At 29.8% G+C, this 17,639-nt stretch overlaps 2 protein-coding genes across 8 annotated transcripts; one reads left to right on the forward strand and one right to left on the reverse strand.

Moving 5' to 3' along the window:
* Window positions 1-4,986: 4,986 nt before the first annotated feature.
* Trbd (ubiquitin thioesterase trabid) lies at window positions 4,987-14,113 on the reverse strand. Of its 4 annotated transcripts, none has more exons than XM_083094018.1 (9): window positions 12,835-13,509; window positions 12,550-12,738; window positions 10,724-11,737; window positions 10,077-10,358; window positions 9,425-9,626; window positions 8,844-9,121; window positions 8,404-8,633; window positions 7,496-7,925; window positions 4,987-7,091 (listed from the first exon to the last, which is right to left on the reverse strand). In XM_083094018.1, exons 3-9 carry the CDS (start codon window positions 11,440-11,442, stop codon window positions 7,013-7,015), a joined length of 2,220 nt encoding a protein of 739 aa, XP_082950144.1. In that variant the 5' UTR covers window positions 11,443-11,737; window positions 12,550-12,738; window positions 12,835-13,509; the 3' UTR covers window positions 4,987-7,012. The 4 variants fall into 4 exon arrangements, with proteins under 4 accessions (XP_082950144.1, XP_082950146.1, XP_082950147.1 ...); XM_083094020.1 differs by having other exon boundaries at window positions 12,550-12,763; XM_083094021.1 differs by lacking the exons at window positions 12,550-12,738; window positions 12,835-13,509 and adding an exon at window positions 13,905-14,113.
* On the forward strand, window positions 12,560-17,476 carry LOC145968511 (NADPH-dependent diflavin oxidoreductase 1-like). Of its 4 annotated transcripts, none has more exons than XM_083094025.1 (4): window positions 12,560-13,023; window positions 14,666-14,947; window positions 15,504-16,994; window positions 17,135-17,476. In XM_083094025.1, the coding sequence occupies exons 2-4, from the start codon at window positions 14,757-14,759 to the stop codon at window positions 17,358-17,360; spliced, it is 1,908 nt and encodes a 635-aa protein (XP_082950151.1). In that variant the 5' UTR covers window positions 12,560-13,023; window positions 14,666-14,756; the 3' UTR covers window positions 17,361-17,476. The 4 variants fall into 4 exon arrangements, with proteins under 4 accessions (XP_082950151.1, XP_082950149.1, XP_082950148.1 ...); XM_083094023.1 differs by having other exon boundaries at window positions 12,561-13,641; XM_083094022.1 differs by lacking the exon at window positions 12,560-13,023 and adding an exon at window positions 13,648-14,556.
* Window positions 17,477-17,639: the final 163 nt, after the last annotated feature.

Consider the following 17,639-nt stretch of genomic DNA (forward strand, 5'->3'; position numbering starts at 1 on the left):
TTTATATCGTTATCGTTTAAAAAGATATATCACTATTAATTTAAGAAAAATAGATACAATTTTATGAGTATCTCTTCGCAAAATCGATTTATCGAAGATTTTTTAATTATAATTCTATAGATTTGTTAATCTTTATCTTTATTGTCCTCTTTCTTGGACGAACTTTCCTGGACAGAACTATAAGAGACTTTTATCTTGATAAAAATCTCTTTTCGTGAAATTACAAGAAATGCAGCAGAATTTACTAGAAGTAAAATCGGAATGTATTTTCTGTCGTTCTACTTTTCTCCTCTCTCTTTCTCTGAAAATTTTGATTCTTCATACAGTAGAAAAAAAAACAAAGTTTCATTGCAACAAGTACATACATACACAACGCAAATTTATAAATCATAAATTATGCATTTTGTATAAAACTCTTCGAGCATAAATAGATATAAATACGATTAAGCAATATTCTTTAGTTGTTCCAAACTAATAGTACTAATAATACTTTCGCAATAAATGAAGTTTATTAATAATGAATTATTTATTTGCACGAAAATCTCGTTCATTACACAATCAATATGCGATTTTACAAATGTGTTACAACTAAACACGCATCAATATAATTATACAATATCAAAATTGTAAATTATTGCGCCAATCACAAATAATTAAACGACTCAAATGACAGGTGATTTGATGCTTGTCGCTTTAATTTCATTGAAATTATTGAAAATAACATATAAAATAAAGCTTTATATTTCTTTTGAATATATCTTTTAAATATTTAATTACAAAATAATCCTTATTTTTAAAACTGCGAATCTAAGATGTTTAGAATTAAATTTTCAGATTTTTGTTTTATATTGTAAAAAAAGTATTCATAAAATAAAAAAAAAACATAATATAATAGACAGCTGTGTCACGCTTTCTCTGCAACTATAAAAAAAAGATGACCCTCTTGTTATCTGGGTCGTTTCGCAAATTGGAATGACATCAATTCGTGTACAGGCTCTCTCGTCACATATTCTTTACCTTCTCTATAAATCTCCGAACGCATTGCTTATTCTCAATTTTATTGAATGCAAGAATCATTTTATAATGCATATTAAGATTGATTTTAATTAATAAAGTATAATGAACGAAATTATATTATTAATTATTACTATTAATATTATTAGCATATTTATTAAAAGTATTTACTAGCATATTTTTAGACATATTAGGAAATTATCATTTTTTATTATTTTTTAGTTTTATTATTTTTATCATTATGATTTATCATACAATAATGATTTGATTAAAATATAATTCATAAGAAGATGAATCCATAATAATTAATAAATAATTAATTATGATAATATCAAGGGAGAGAAAAAAAGAGAGAGAGAATTTGAAATTATATATAGGTATTTTCATTATTTATTATTTAAAACATTTTATTATAATTATTTTTTTCATTATTATTTCATATTTTTATTTTTATTAATAAAATTTATAGAAAATTAATTATTAATTAATAATTATAACTTGCAAGAATAAAATATAAAATATCAATGTCAAATCTAATCCGTGACAGGTTATTTTAAAAAATGTTGCCTTTTTTTAAACCATTTTTCTAAATGAAACAAGAAAAATCAATGATTATTTATTTTTGTTTTAATATTTTTATTATTTATTTAATATTATTATTATGATTCTCGGCGAAGATTAAGACGTTACCGAGGTAAAGTGAGACGCAGATTTCGACAAAATCTCGTATGTTATCCCAAGTTATTTCCCTGACAAGGGAAGTGAAAAGGATACCAAAGAAGAGATGGACTGCTCTTTCGCAGGTCCTTACATATTACATAGCTACGTGACTAGATTTATTGACGATGACCAGAATAGTAAATATGTACTCAGACTGTCCATTTGCGACGAATATTCCATTTTCGAGGAACTTATCTCGGAACCGGACGTCAAATTCAATTTAAATAACTGATTAAGCAATTTGCTAAAATATCTACAGCTTTAGAGAATCTACAAAAATCAATATTAGAATCAATAAGCAATTTATATGTAAATAGCACATTTTTATTTAGTTCATATTTGATTTTTCTTCTACGCGATATTATTCTTGCAGATAACATGTCACAATTAGTAATTTTAATTTTTAATTTAATTTGGTTTAACTTTTAATTGAATTTCCAAGGAGCTTCTTACATATGTATGAAAATGGCTTTTTGGGAGCCGAAAGACCATTTTACAGAAATTAACATTTAACGTAACATTAAATATTTCTTACGTAAAAATTAACGCGTAGCGCTCTACTAATAATTCGATTAATTATAATTAAAAATGTTCATCAAATTGTTTAATAACTAAATATAAATGGATCTTTTTTACTCGTTAATATGATATTAACACTTGAATATAGTACGATATGAGAGGAATCTCGCGGAAAATTTTATTTATGAATATCTGTTTTTTAAATCATCTTTAGTATCCTCTTTCTCTGTAATATTTTCTTTTAATTTCGTAGACATTTTGAAAAATAATATGGTACTTTATATTTTAATATTAAATGATTTTCTCCATTGCTGTGACATAGAATAAAATTTTTGATAGTCAATGAATACAATATCTGTGATGAACGAATCCGTTCGACTAGCATTATTGTTTACATATAAGTTGAAATTACATGAAGTAGGATTTAAATGTCCCTAAAAACAAATGATTTTGCTATCTCACGTTATGCAAGTGTTATTAATATTACAAGAGTATCTCAGATTTACATGACTTAGCTTGAATTAAAAAATAAAAGGTACACAAGTTTTGATAAATTCGCAATTAAGAAATAGATTTATTTTTAAAAAAGATGGAAAAAGTTTATGTGAGGTAATTTAACTGAAAAAACATACATAAAATAATATAGAACGAATTATAATAAAATTATGAAATCATGTGAATGATAAATAAATGATTAACCTGCTATTAAAATAATTTAAAATCATTTTAATTAAATTAGTATTTCAACAATTACATAGATTTTATTTGAACAATTTTACATTAAAACAATTTTAAATTATTTTAAAGTTAGAATGTTATATACATATCTTTATTTTCTTTCTTTTTGAAAAATATTGAAAAGATATCTTGGATTGTCTCTAAGAAAGAGTTTTCTAGTTTTCAAAGGTCTTTGTGAATTATTTATGAACAAGATAAATATTGGATATCACAAATTATCAATTATTATCTAGAAATTATTCTTTATTGATAAGCTCAGGAAAGAATTTCTTTTTCAATAAAGATAAAAATGGCATAAAGTAATTCAGTAATTTATTGATTCACACACCTCTCGATGTTTCCTTATATTATAATATTTATAATAATAATCATCATAAAATCATTATAATAATAATAATAAATCTTGTTATTTCGAATTATTGTACATCGATATATTATCTCATAATATATATATATAATATCTATATCTCGTGTGTATATATATATATATATTCTATATTAATATTTATATATTTATAGACTTTTCTATCTGCGTTTCCCGCCATTAGAGAATAGATTCTTAAAACTCTCTATATTTTATCACCTGCCGAGAGTAAATCCTGGCAACGAGAGATTGAGAAAACTTTGCGTGCTTAAAAAGAAAACACGCCTCTGCCGAGCATCACGAACATTATATTCTTAATTTTTTTTAACATTTTATTCTTATTTTTTCGACATGATTCGCTGTACCCACCGAGAAATAATCCGAGAATTAATGAAAAGTTAATCCCAAAATTACTTTGTTCGATATCAATCATTATTAACAACTATTTACTGTTTTCGTTTTTTTTTTATTAAATTGAGGTAATTAGTAATTTTCTGATTTTCAAAAATTAAAAATTAGATTATTATATATTTCAAGATGTAATTAGCTAAACATAGCTAATGTTTAATTAATAATAATTAATATCGAAGAGATTAACGAGGAAAAAGCTCACTACTTTTTTTTCACGCAGAAGCCAACATTACCGCACTTTTGACAAAAAAAAAAGAATTTTTAAAATTTGGCCTAAGTCCGTAATTGGGGTTTACTCTAATGATACGACTTAGTTCTTAAAAGGAGCCTTATAAAATACGGACTTGTTTTACTCTTGATATATTAGTGATTGGAATAATAATAATAACAATGGTAATAATCATGATGTATATTACGCTAATAGTGATAATGATAGCAGTAAATCCTCCACTTCTGTCGCATTTGCAGATATTGTGAAATTGACTTTTCTGTTGTTCCTTGAATCAAAGATCCGGAAACCGATATAATTTCCGAGAATCTAATCGAAAACTGTATAATAAAAATCTTCGTCAAAAAGTTTATTTTTTCTGTGAGAGGAATAAATTCAATTAATTTATTTACATAGTCTATAATCTTAGTTAAAAAATCTTTTCCATTTTTTCTATTTTTCTCAATATATACAGAATATGAAGAGATTGATCATGATATCAATTGAAAAAAGAGGCAATACTTCATATAAAGATAAATCAAAGTAGTAATAAGAAAAAATTGAAAAAATTAATAATAGTACTTTTTCATATATAACTTCATATTCAAAAATTTATTTCGAAAATTTAAAAGTCGATATTGAACGGAATTATACCGATTTCTAGTTCCGGTTTGGATCTTTTAGACTTTTTCTCGCTAATTTTTATTACGTGTCTTCCGATCGCACAATAATTTGAAGAAAAGAGAATGCGAAGTGCTATATGCAAAAGGACTAGAGACTACGTTGTTGTTGTTATCAGAATTAAGTAATAAAAAAACAAAGACTATGATATATTATTGAATAAACAAAGAGCGTTTCCAAAGAAACGTCTTTAGCGATCTCTTTTGTACTTTTTTGATTAAAGATTTATTACAATCGCTCATTCGTTCATTAGATTGTGATGTTAAATATGAATGAATGAGTGAATGCATGTGTGTATCGGGTGTTCGATAATAATCTTAACGCTTAAACATACGTGCTACTTTTGTTTACTCTTTAATTTCTCCCTCAACGCTGTTTATAAAAGTTCGCATAGTGTTATCTATAATATTTAACACAATTGTGAACCACACTTATGCGGAGAATTTAATATACCGTCATCATCATTATCATTATTAAATAATAATACATTATATTCTCCGCATAAAATTAAAATACATCTTTTTTCTTCACAGAGCACAAAGCACAATTTTTCAAATCCATTACTTATTTTTTTCCTATCAACATACCATTGGAGATAAGCGCTCTGGATAGTCGCGCGATCTTGATCATTAAAAAGAGGATAGATCGTTGTTCATGTGTGTTTAGCTACTCTTTAACGCAACTCTGAGTTGTAATAATAAATTAAGAACGATTATATACGGAATTTGACTTTTTTAAATTATTATTCTCGAAGATCTTATCTCGAATGTGTCGGAATTAGCGTGATTGTACAGGGTGTCCCGTACCAATTCTCAAGATTTTTTGGCCAAAAAAATTAGACGAAATACTTATATTTAATTCAATATTTACTTAATTGAGAATTTACATTTAAATCTTATTGTTACAGAAAAATCTGCGTAAAAAGTAAGAAAAATAAAATTTTATAAGCTATTTGCATCTATTTAATTTAATTCACGAAAATCTCATTATCTCCAATGATTTAAAATCAAAGTATATCTATTAATATAATTTTTAAACGATTATTATATGTATTACTCAAAAGTTAATTATTCAAAAATTACTCGTGTCTAAATAGTCTTTCTTTTTAATGAGAAAAAGAGAAAACTTAACACCCTGTATTATTTTGTTCGTTATAATACAATGGAACTCCTTTATTTTGTCTCCTGCTATTCTGAATTAGCTACACTTCAGTAAACTAGAATTTTTGCGCTATTCTTCTATTAAATTTATCACATGATTACATGATTATATATAAAGTGAGAAAACCAATAAAAGAGAAAGAACACAACATTTTTATTTTGCAAGAGTGCCATCAGAATAAAATGCGAATTTAGGAACAGTTCCAGAATAACAGGGGACCATGGTCTGGCCAAATTTAAAATAGAGGAATTCAATTATAATGGGACACGCGTCAAAAAATTATTCGAAAATTTATTCATCCGAACGTTTCCGCAAAATTCCGCAATTTTGTAGGAGAGAAAATGTAAATTTTTTCTCTCGTTCGAAATTACATTTTTACAAACTATTTGTGAAAAAATGTTATTTTCAATAGCCTAACAATTAAATTTCTATTATGCAAAACGGCTCGATAATGTATAACAAACGACAATGTTCTCCACTTTCGCTCACTGTCACTGGCAATGAATTATATAACACTTATACATATAATGTATTGTTTGAAGATTTTTATGCTAATATATAACATACTCAACATTCTTTTTAAGAAAATTAAATTCGTGCTTTCTTCTGACGTTCCATTCTAGTAAAATAATTATTGCATTAACTTTCTTGAGTAGTATTATTTAAGCATTCATAAAAAAAATTTTGGATAAAAATTTCAACAAAAAAAATTTCCACATTTGCATTATTTTACTATTTTATAACTGAAAATTTGTAGCAAATTTATAATTTAATTAGACATTTTTTAAAATATATGGCAATAGTTCAATAATTAATTATTTTAATTTCATATGATAATTTAAATTTATTACGTCAATAATTAATTAATTTTTGATAATTAATTATTGATTTTAAAGCATATTCAGGACAGTTTATATAAATCTGGATTTAAATTTTACACAATTTTACTTGTACGGCGAATAGTGATATAATACAGTTTTCAATTTTTTTAGTAAATGGTACATTGCCAGTGAATATGTATGGACGTAGTAGTTTTTCTGTATCGAGTTATTCATAAAGTACAGAATTCACGTGTATTATAGTTTACATTTTATATATAATTCTAGCTATTTTATAATTTTCAGCCAAGAGTAAACTTGTAAGAACGGAGATGCTTCTCATGTCAGTCGCAATACTTCTCTCTTAGGATTATCATACTATTCATCTTCAGTATCACCATCACTGCTGTAATCCTGCAGAGTGGGTGGTCTTGAAAAGGGTGCTTCGTTGGTTTGACTACAACATTAAAAAAAGATATTAAAATATGCCTAGAATAATCTCTATTTTCTTCTTTTAAATTTTCACTTGATCTCTAAGCATCAAAAGTATTAATTATTTTACATATTCTAGTATTAATCTAATTTTTTAAAGAAAATAAAAAGTCAAAAAAATATTATATAATAATAATCATATAATTAAAAATGTTTAATTATATTATATTAAAAATGTTTAATTATGTGATTATATATTATAGTAATATTTATATTTAAATTATAATTATTAAGAATATTTTTTAATTATAATTTTAAGCTTTTTTCCAAATTTAGTTTATCTTTTTTAAATTATTTTAAATTATTTTCTAAGTTTCTCTGTATTATGACTATGACTTTCAAGGAATTAACGAAATAGACATTACTCACGCTAATCTACGATAATGATTTAACCATTCTTCCAACATCTGCGCAACGAGTAGTGGTCTTTTGTGAAGCTTCTGATGTGCGACAAGAATTCCACCCTCGGTCCTGCACACATCCAACCATTCCTTGTAGATGGATTCCTCGCGGCCAATCTCGTCCGCCGTGAGAAAATGTATTGGTAGGAGTTTATGCTCACGGTCCATTAGCGGCATAAAGGTGGTTTGCATCTGGATTTGCAGTTGTTCGAGCGAGCTGTTATTACTACTTACCACCCCATGAGAAGCTAAGGGTGGTATTCTGGACGAAGTGTACGGCTCAATTGGTACCAATGCCGTAAAGTGACCGCGAGTGTAACCCAAAGCGATCGGTGAACGAATGCAGAATGAAGGTTCCCAGAGCAATGGAAGATAGACGCCCTCGAATCTCGCATAGCCTAGAAAAATGGAAAATGAAAATCATCGATTATATTTTAAAATCAATATACTTTGATATCTTTAAATATTTTTAAAATCTTTAGATTTAAAACAATCTTCTTTTTTAAATATTAAAAAGAACCTTAAATTAAAAAAATTTTTGAATTGTTTTCAAAATCTTTACATATAGTCTGTAAAATTTTTAAAAAAAGCAAGACAAATTTTATCACTTATAAAACTTTCTACTGTTAAGATTTTACTATTGAGACTTTTACATAAACTTAAGAAAATAATTGTTAATTTAAGTTTAATTATGATTATAAATGTTTTTAAGAAAAAACTATAAATCTTTATTGAAGACTTAAAGGGAATTATACATATAAAAGAATTATAAATCTCTCAACAGATAATTTTAATTTAATAAAATTATTTTAATTTGTTAAGAAAATACTTGAAAATTAATTAATAATTATTAAACAAACTTTTTTTTTAATTTACCTATATCTTCACCACGAAAGCTCTTAACATATTTAACTCCGTAGACGATAATGGGTCGTCTTAAAATGTGAGCAAGAGCAAATACATGCAATTGTTCTAACGCACTTCCAGGTTGAGCGGCTGTTGCCAATAAATTTTCCCAGTCTTCTTGCCATTGTGTCTCTTCTAAAGTAAAATCTAACATTCTAGCTGCCTGCGAGGCTTCGTATTCTCTCCATCGAGGGTAAAAGCTAAAATGATATTATATATTTAAATATATATTTGAAAACCATTTTATCAATTTGCATATTATTCAAGCATTATTATTATTATTATTATATAGTATCTATATAGTATCTTAAATTTCATTCACATAGAGATATATGTTTTTATTACATCATTATACAATTAAACTAATTTAATGAACTTACATTACATTAAATTAATTATAAAGCGCTTACAATTGTCCGGCTTGTTGCAGAGTGTCAGCGAGCGCTCTTCTCAAGGCGTTATCCCTATCAAAAACACCCCAGGTTGCTTGCATGGCAGAGTCTAGAAGGCAGTCTCCGGCCGATCGATTCCAAAGTGCGTGTAAACGGCTGCCTAATCGTTCAGTAATTTCTAAGGACCAATTTAGAGCTGGAGGTTCACCTCCACCACCTTCTAATTGCTGTTGAGCTTCCTTATCTAATAATTCTTCCAACATCTGCTCTTGCACGATACTCGGTAAGTCTTCAACCTTCAAATATATCAAGCAATCTCTATGTAGGAAAATAATATCAATATATTTGTTTTTAATAAATGTCGATATTGAACACTCAAAGAAGTTTAAAAGAAAATGATTAAAGGATGGAAAATGTAGAAATTTTGAAGATTGGAAGAAATTTAAAATATAAAAGTATAGAAATTTAGAGAAGTTTAAGAAGAAACTATTTAAAGGATGAAAATTAGAAGTTTAAAAATAAATATTATTTAGTAATTAAAATTATTTTAGTTTTCAATTAAAATTTACATTAAATTATTATATATGTATTAAAATAACCTCGGCTGGCAGCGCGAAGGTGGCCATATCGGTGACAAAATAACAGGGAAAGGAACCTTTACGTAAGCGTATACTATTGGTGACGTGTCGGCGAATCTGCACCGCAAGATCTGGCGCGACATAGCTTGGTACCCTCTTCACACCCGAACCCGAACCCTCGATTTGCGACAACAATGTTGCTAAAATATCTTCTCTTTGAAACCTTAAAATTGTATCAATTAAATTATAAGAATATTGAATTACAGATTTTTATATATTTGCAGAGTATCGGCGAGCATCTTACTTAAAACTTCTTGAAAATATTTCAAATGACTTGTACAATGAAGATTTTGTTAATAATATTATATTTATAATTATGTGTATAAATAATAAAATAATCGATTATATGAGAATACATTTTAAGAGAATACATTTTAAGAGAAAAAAATATAAGCTAATATGAACAGAAATCATTTATTTTCTCTTTTTTCTTGATTCAACAAAATATGTCTAGCATGTTTATATTTTAATTTTATTTCTAATTTTTTAAATTTCTTTATCGATATATTCAATTGTTTCTTTTTTTTTTTCATTTAGAGAAACACACTATCTCTATATTTTTAAAATTTTATTTAATTTATTAATTTACTAAATATTTAATTTTTCTATTTACCTAATAGCCAAGTGCACTAAAGTGTGCCCGACGTCAAACGCGCTGCTTCTATTGAGGAGCAAGACCTCAGAATGCGTCAGTTGACGAGCGGGATCACCACCGCTCGCCAGGTAAGCTTCGACGGGAGTGTTGTCACCCTCGACAATACCGAGACAAGCATTGAGCCAACACCAATCGGTGTGGCGTTTCAACTGCTTCAATCGGCGCTCATAATCACAGTTATTCGGGGATTGAGGAGTCGACAGGCTGTCATTTCGACTGTCTGCATATCTATGTGAGCCTCTGAAAAGTTTTACATTATTGTAAATATACATGTTATAATATATATTTTTAGAAAAATATATCATATTTTCACAGAATATATTATATATGAATATTTAGTGAATTTTTTGTATGAATCTACATATAACATTATATGTAATGAATTCGAAATGGAATATTGAAAATGTGAACATATTTTGATTAATCCTTAAGTATTTTCTCTTGACAGTATATTTTTTCTGTAAATATATATATATATACACACACACACACAAGAAATATATAACATTGAATAATAGGAAAAATTATATCTTTCATAATTCCAAAACTATATAATATTTGCAAAGAGAAATGTAATATATACAAAACATATATAATTTATTTACCTCCTTCCTATCGCCAAATTATCTTCTCTCTGTGTTTGATGAATATAGGACGCATGCAGCGGAGGTGACGGCAGGCTCCGTTGACTATGCTCCCTCTCGGGACTAGGTAAAATTACTCCTACATTTCCTTGTGTATTTTTATCCCTCCTATCTTTCTCCTTTAGATGACCACACATGATGCATTTAGTCGCTTTGGGCCAGTTCTCGTAAGTACACACGTGGCAAGACCACTTTTCTGGATGTATATTATATAACCTTTCCGGATGGAGATTGATTGGCGAAGGATTCAACTGGGAATTTGATCCCGAGTTTGGCGGCCCATCGGCCAATCGTAGTGGTGCTAAATGTTCATGCAGATTCGAGGCTAACGAATTAACAGATTGATTGACCGGCTTACGATTGCTGCACTGAACGCAACGTGTTGTATTCTGATAATTAAGATAAGTGCACATGCTACAGGCCCACTTTCCCGCAGAAGGTAAATTCTGACTATAATTTTGCGAAATGTAGTTGTCTGTAGGGCTTATCTGGGGCACAGGACCGGAAGCAACATTTGAGGAACCTCTTTGAGGGCTAGGATCCCGAAGACGATATATGTCTTCACCTAGGAGAGGTTTTGCGCCCCTACACATAGTGCATTTTAAAGAAGAGGGCCAGTTTTCATAAGTGCAGTACTCGCAGATCCATTTCTGCTCTGTTTCTTCAAGTCTGCTGGTCATCTTCACTAGATGAAGATTAATTAACAGAGTTTTTGGTCTCTTTACTATGGAGGATACAGTACTTCTTGCAGAAGGAAATATTAGATGAAAGATGTGCACTGAGTATTAAATATCCTAAATATCCTGATTGAATCTTCTATGCCTTGTTGTACATGATTTATTAGGAAATTTGTATCTAAGTGTTTAGTTTTTTTTCTATATATGGTCCAATTTATGCTATGTGATCAGCATTATGTTTGATTGTGATGAGATAAAGATGCTAGCGATATGCCAATGTGGACATCGATGGAAGAATCTAAAAAGAGAAATAACAAAATTTCTATTAAAAATCTGTTATAAAACTTTCACATACTTTTTATATGTTTATAAGAAAAATCCTGAATAAAATAGAAAAATCAGGATTGTTCTAAGTTAGATATATATCTTGCATGTAATATCTCTAGAACTTTTCTTCTCAATTATACAAAAAAAAATTTTTGTCCGTTATTCAAAATGTTTTCTAAATGATTTAAAATTTCTACTTATTTATTTTGTTTAAAGAAGAGTTGTTACATTATATATGTATATATTATGAAGCAAAATACAACTAACACACTTTGGTTAATTTTAACTTTTGTTAAAAACTTTCTGTAGATAAAATTAAGCAAGTTTTGACGCACGGAAAAAAAATAAAATGTAAAATTGAGAAAAATGTAATTGAAACAAGCAGACATAATTAACAAAACGTAATATTGTGAATCAATATTTATATTAAATATTCATTATTAGATAATGCGACATATCCAATTTAATATTTATATTTTATATGCAAGATAATGGGACATATCCAATTTGATTATATTTTCTGTTTTTTGCGTTACATATATATATATCTCTAAAGTATCCGTCAATTCAACTTTTACATAAATTTCATATTTCATGTTATTTCATAACAATATTAATATCTAAAATGGCTTTACTTTTTTTAGGTATATCTTGTGCTACAATATATAAACATTTTAGATAATTATTATGCTTTTTCTCTCTGTTTACATGCATACATTTTGCACACATGGTCTTTTTATATGTCGCGTGACGAATATAAAATCTGTACGACCATGTACATACTTGCTTTTGAATTTCTTCATTTGCTTGAAAAACAAATCTACAAGTAAATATTCGGAATATTCAAATTCGAAGTGCCTTGAATCTGCTCTTTTTCAGTTATACTCGATTAAGTCGGAGAACACGCGACACCGCGTGATTCCCTAGATCCTTTATATCTGCTCATCGAAGCGTCTCGTCGGTAAACCTAACCTATCGGAGAACGAGAAACTTCGATCTATAGTACAAAGAAAAGTGACGAGTTTAAAAGTTGAAATTGCATTATTTTCAGACAGTCTGGTACGCTACCTCGTCGGATCGGTAACCTTGATGTTATCCCGAACCACCTTGGAGCTCTCGCGCGCCGAAAACTATCGTCACACTGGACTATCCTCCATTGAGAGGTCTTTCAAATTGACACTATCCAATCGACTCGTGTATCATTCGTGCGCCAACGAATGATGCCTTCGGACGCACCACCTCGCATTCGGGACGCAGGTAGGTTAGAGAGCCAGTACGCGCACACGCACGTACACGCATACGTCGATTTGACGCGAGACGAGAAAAAAAGAAATATCCGGAATCGCGCGTAGCGTGAGAGAGATTCGCTCTCTTTCTCTCTTTCTCTCTCTCTCTCTCCCTTCCTTCAAAATTATCTTAGGAACGATCGACGGTCACCAGGTCGCGGACGCGGAGGTGAGAACGCAAGGGGGACGACCTCTCGTCTCGATGAAGACACGGACAGAAGACAGAAGCGCGGAGTTGCTGTCACTGTACGCGACCGCGTCACGACATCGTCTACGAGTGTTCGCGCGCGCGCTCACGACGCGTCGTTCCCGAGCCAGCGTCTCTCTCGATGCTGGAGCAAACTGCTTCGCGAACTTCTGCGACGGCGACGACGGTGACGACGACGACGACGATTTCGCTCGCTGGAAGTAGGTTTTGACAGTCATCCGCAAACAGACGGACGCCAGTGCTGCCAACCGTTCGGTCGCTCTCTCTCGCGTACCGTTACGTCACTCGGGCGCATGCGCGGCCGATCCTAATTTCAATCTGTCAAAAATGCTCACGAGTGCGCGAAGACTGGGCCTAACCTTATCTCCTGTGGAATCAGCTGTAAGTCGCGCGACGTTTTCTCGTTGGAAAAGTAATCTTGATGTAATTTCGATGATTCTTAATTTCAAACTCCATCGATAACGATTTGCACGTGAGACGATTTTACTCTAACCTAACTCTGTTTAACCTCAATCTTTTTGTCGAGCCTCCCGTTTTTTCCGCGCTTTCCCTTTCTTCTATTCGCGATAATTGAAATTGCAATAACGTACAACTGTACGAATGTAAATAATTTAAATGATTAGCACCGATTGACTTAGTCTAACCTCAAAACTCCTCGTGCTCTTGTCGATTCCTGTCTCGTGGCGAGAAACGCAAATAAACTCGATAAATCGCGCTAGGACACAAATAGGATTTAACAACTTGGTTTTGATTATTTATGCAAACAAAGATGCCACTGTTGCCAACTGATTTGGTAATCCCGTTACATCACGCGAGGCTGACTTCGTCTCGAAATGTATTGTTCGCATCATTTTATTGTCGTGCCATTTCGTCGCAAAAAGCTACTGATAACAATTCGAAAGAGATCCATTTCCGGAAATCGCAAAAAAATGCTGTCTAGTTTTTCATTCGCGTTGTCGAATTTGACTCGTAAGTTTGTATAAATAATATCCGCAAATTAAATTCGCGCTGTCAGATTTTAATTTTCACTTTGATTAACGATTCTCCGCGAGATAAATTCTAATTGAAGTGGAAAAACCCGAGATGCGCTCGATGGTTTTCTAGCGGAGCTAATTTATTATTTATAAGTGTCCGGGCCCACTGCCAAATGTGAGACCACTAAACCTAAACATTTATCCTTGACATTTTGTCAACAAGATCGTGACATTGTACCGATCTCTTGGCGAGATGCTATAAAACGGCTTTCCCGCGTCAATATACATAGATTATTATCTTCCAAGGTCTACGTTATCACATGTAAATAAGTTTATTCGTTTTAGCTTTACATCTTTTGAAGTGTTAAAGAGGAACATGGGAGATTTTCTTTCCAACGCTCAAATATATACATATATTCGTTTCATTGTAGAAATTTCTGGAAAATTGCAAGCAACAACCTTGTGTTTCACATGTCATTTGCTTATGATTGACTTGTGACAATTAGCTGAGACGCGTCAACTATGGAAGATGCATCAACTACAAAGAACACATCAAGCATGCGGCTACCTGACTACCTGACTAATTGTAAGATTTATAATCCACCATCAGATGTAAACATAACAGTGGATGGATTGGTGCTGCAGGTGCTATACGGAAGCGAGACGGGAAATGCACAGGATGTCGCTGAACAGATTTGGAAGAGTGCCCAAAGGTTTTGTTTTTATTCCCCTTTTTGGCACATGAACCTTAAATTCTTTTCTGAAAAAATTTTTGGCACATAAATTCTCTCTCTCTCTCTCTCTTTCTACTCTATACCTTTAAATCTTTAAATAATCTTTAAATAGATATTCAAATTTATACTTCTATCACATCTTTAATGTCTTTTATTCTTTTTGCACACTTCTAGTTTTTGCTTTAATTGTATATAAAACAGTATATTCGATGAAAGATAATTTATCTATTTAAGTTATAAATGTATAATTGATATATTTATTAGTAGTTACAATTATAAATTATTAATAATTTTATTAATATTAATCATCAGTTATAAATAATAGATATATTTATAAAATCAAATTATATATTTTATAAATTTTAAAATAAAAAAATCTTAAAAAGTATTAATCTAATTTAAAAAATAACTCTGAAACATGTTATATATTTTACAATTTTTAAAAAATACACAATATTCTACATTATAAAGTTTTTTAAATTTAGGATATCTTATTTTGAAACTTTGAATATAAATTTAACATTTGTTTTTAAAGAAAACAAAGGCAAAGCACTGTATCATCTTTGGACGAATACGACATGCGAAACCTGTCTTCCAGACAATTAATTGTCTTTGTTGTCGCAACTATTGGACAAGGAGATCTTCCAGCTAATATGGAAACATTCTGGAAATGTCTACTAGACAAGAGTCTGCAGACAGATCTGCTGCAAAATCTAAACTATGGCATACTTGGTTTGGGTCATTATTCCTATCCAAAATTCAACTTTGCTGCAAAGAAATTAAACGAACGTCTTGCACAATTGGGTGGCAAAGAATTATTACCCATTGGACTTGTTGATGATCAATATGATTTGGTGATTGATGCTGTAGTGGATACCTGGATTAAAGTATTGTGGGAAAAAATTGCAAAAGTGTTTAAAATTTCTGTAGAAGACAAAATTCAGGAAAATTTGATAATTGAAAAATATCATGTCTCTATATATAATGATCATATTTTACATTCAGGCCTTTTAGATGGCGGATTGATATTATGGCCATCAAAGAGCGATATCTATTATGAAGAAATAGATGCAAATGTGAATATTAAAACAGGATCAATATATAACAATGTAAGAACCACTTCAACAGATCATTTTCAAGAAGTTAGATTAATAACTATTAAATTACCATATAAAATTAAATATGATCCTGGAGATGTTATTTATGTTAGACCAAAAAATTCTATAGAACAAGTCAGACGTTTTTTTAATATACTTTACAGACACAATATACAACTGTTTCCAAATACAATGGTTGAAGTAAAGAAGAAAGAAATAAAAGTTCCACTTGCTTTGCAATGTCGTTTACCTTTAAAGGAAATAGTTGAACAATATTGGGATCTGAATTTTAAGCCACGACGATCTACAATGCATACTTTGTCTCTTATCAGTGAGGATGAATTAGAAAAGGAAAAATTATATAAATTTGCTAGTCCATGTGACCAAGCAGAGCTTTATAATTATATAAACAGGCCAAGAAGAAATATTTTGGAGGTTCTCGTGGATTTTCCTCATACAACTAGTAAACTAAATATTCGATTATTATTTGAAATTATGTCACCCATAAGACCACGTCCTTATAGCATTGCTTCTAGCTCAAAAGCTACTCCAGATAAGATTCAAATTTTAGTAGCAGTACTTTACTATAAACCTACTAAATTATTGGAGCAAAGATTTGGTTTATGTTCAAAATGGCTAAAAAATTTAAAAATAAATGACAAAGTGACATTTCGAATTCAAAAGGGAACTTTTCGATTTGAAGATAATAAGCCGATAATTATGATTGGTCCTGGAATTGGAGTTGCTCCATTTAGATCATTTCTTTTGGAGGAAGAAGAAAAGGAAAAAGACTTGAAGGAATGTGTTCTGTTTTTCGGGTGCAGAAAGAAGGATAAGGATTATCACTGCAGGGAAGATTTTGAACGCTTAGCAGAGAAGACAAATTTGAAAGTGTTTTGTGCATTTTCTAGAGATCAAGATTATAAAATGTAAGTAATCCACAATTGCTTATAAAACATAAGAATATGAAATTATAAAATTATAATTATTATTTCTATAATCTTATCGTTAATATTTAATTTCCTTGATTGCTAATTATACTTTTAATATATATATTGCATCTTTTCAGATATGTGCAACATATTATTCGTGAACAAAGAGAGCTATGTTGGCAATTTTTGCAAAATGACGGCAGTATTTACTTCGCAGGACATTCTAAAAATATGCCAAATGTCGTGCGTGATGAATTCGTTGATTTGGCAAAGGAAATCGATAAAATGACGGAAGAACAGGCGGAAAAGTTCATCAAGGATCTAGAAAAGAAAAATCGATATCAAATCGAGATTTGGGATTGAAAAGGGAGTTGGTAAATAAAAAAAAATTGCTTCTTCAGGAAAAATGTTTAATATATATCAGGGATTCTTTGTACAAAAAAAGAGAGTATATATATATTTTTTTTTCTTTTCATCTATATGTATGATATTAATGTATATTGTCTGCATATTATTTCATTCGGATACACATGATTAATATTTGTATATACATGTTGGTTTTGTATAGTATAGTATCACTATATGCACATATCAGAATAGACTTTGAAAAGACAATACTTGAAAATACTCTCACATATTGTA

This window comes from Camponotus vicinus, unplaced genomic scaffold, assembly GCF_025532165.1.
Source record: "Camponotus vicinus isolate PSW18456_S1 unplaced genomic scaffold, iyCamVici1.0 SCAF_3, whole genome shotgun sequence".
In the NCBI taxonomy this organism is placed as follows: domain Eukaryota; kingdom Metazoa; phylum Arthropoda; class Insecta; order Hymenoptera; family Formicidae; genus Camponotus; species Camponotus vicinus.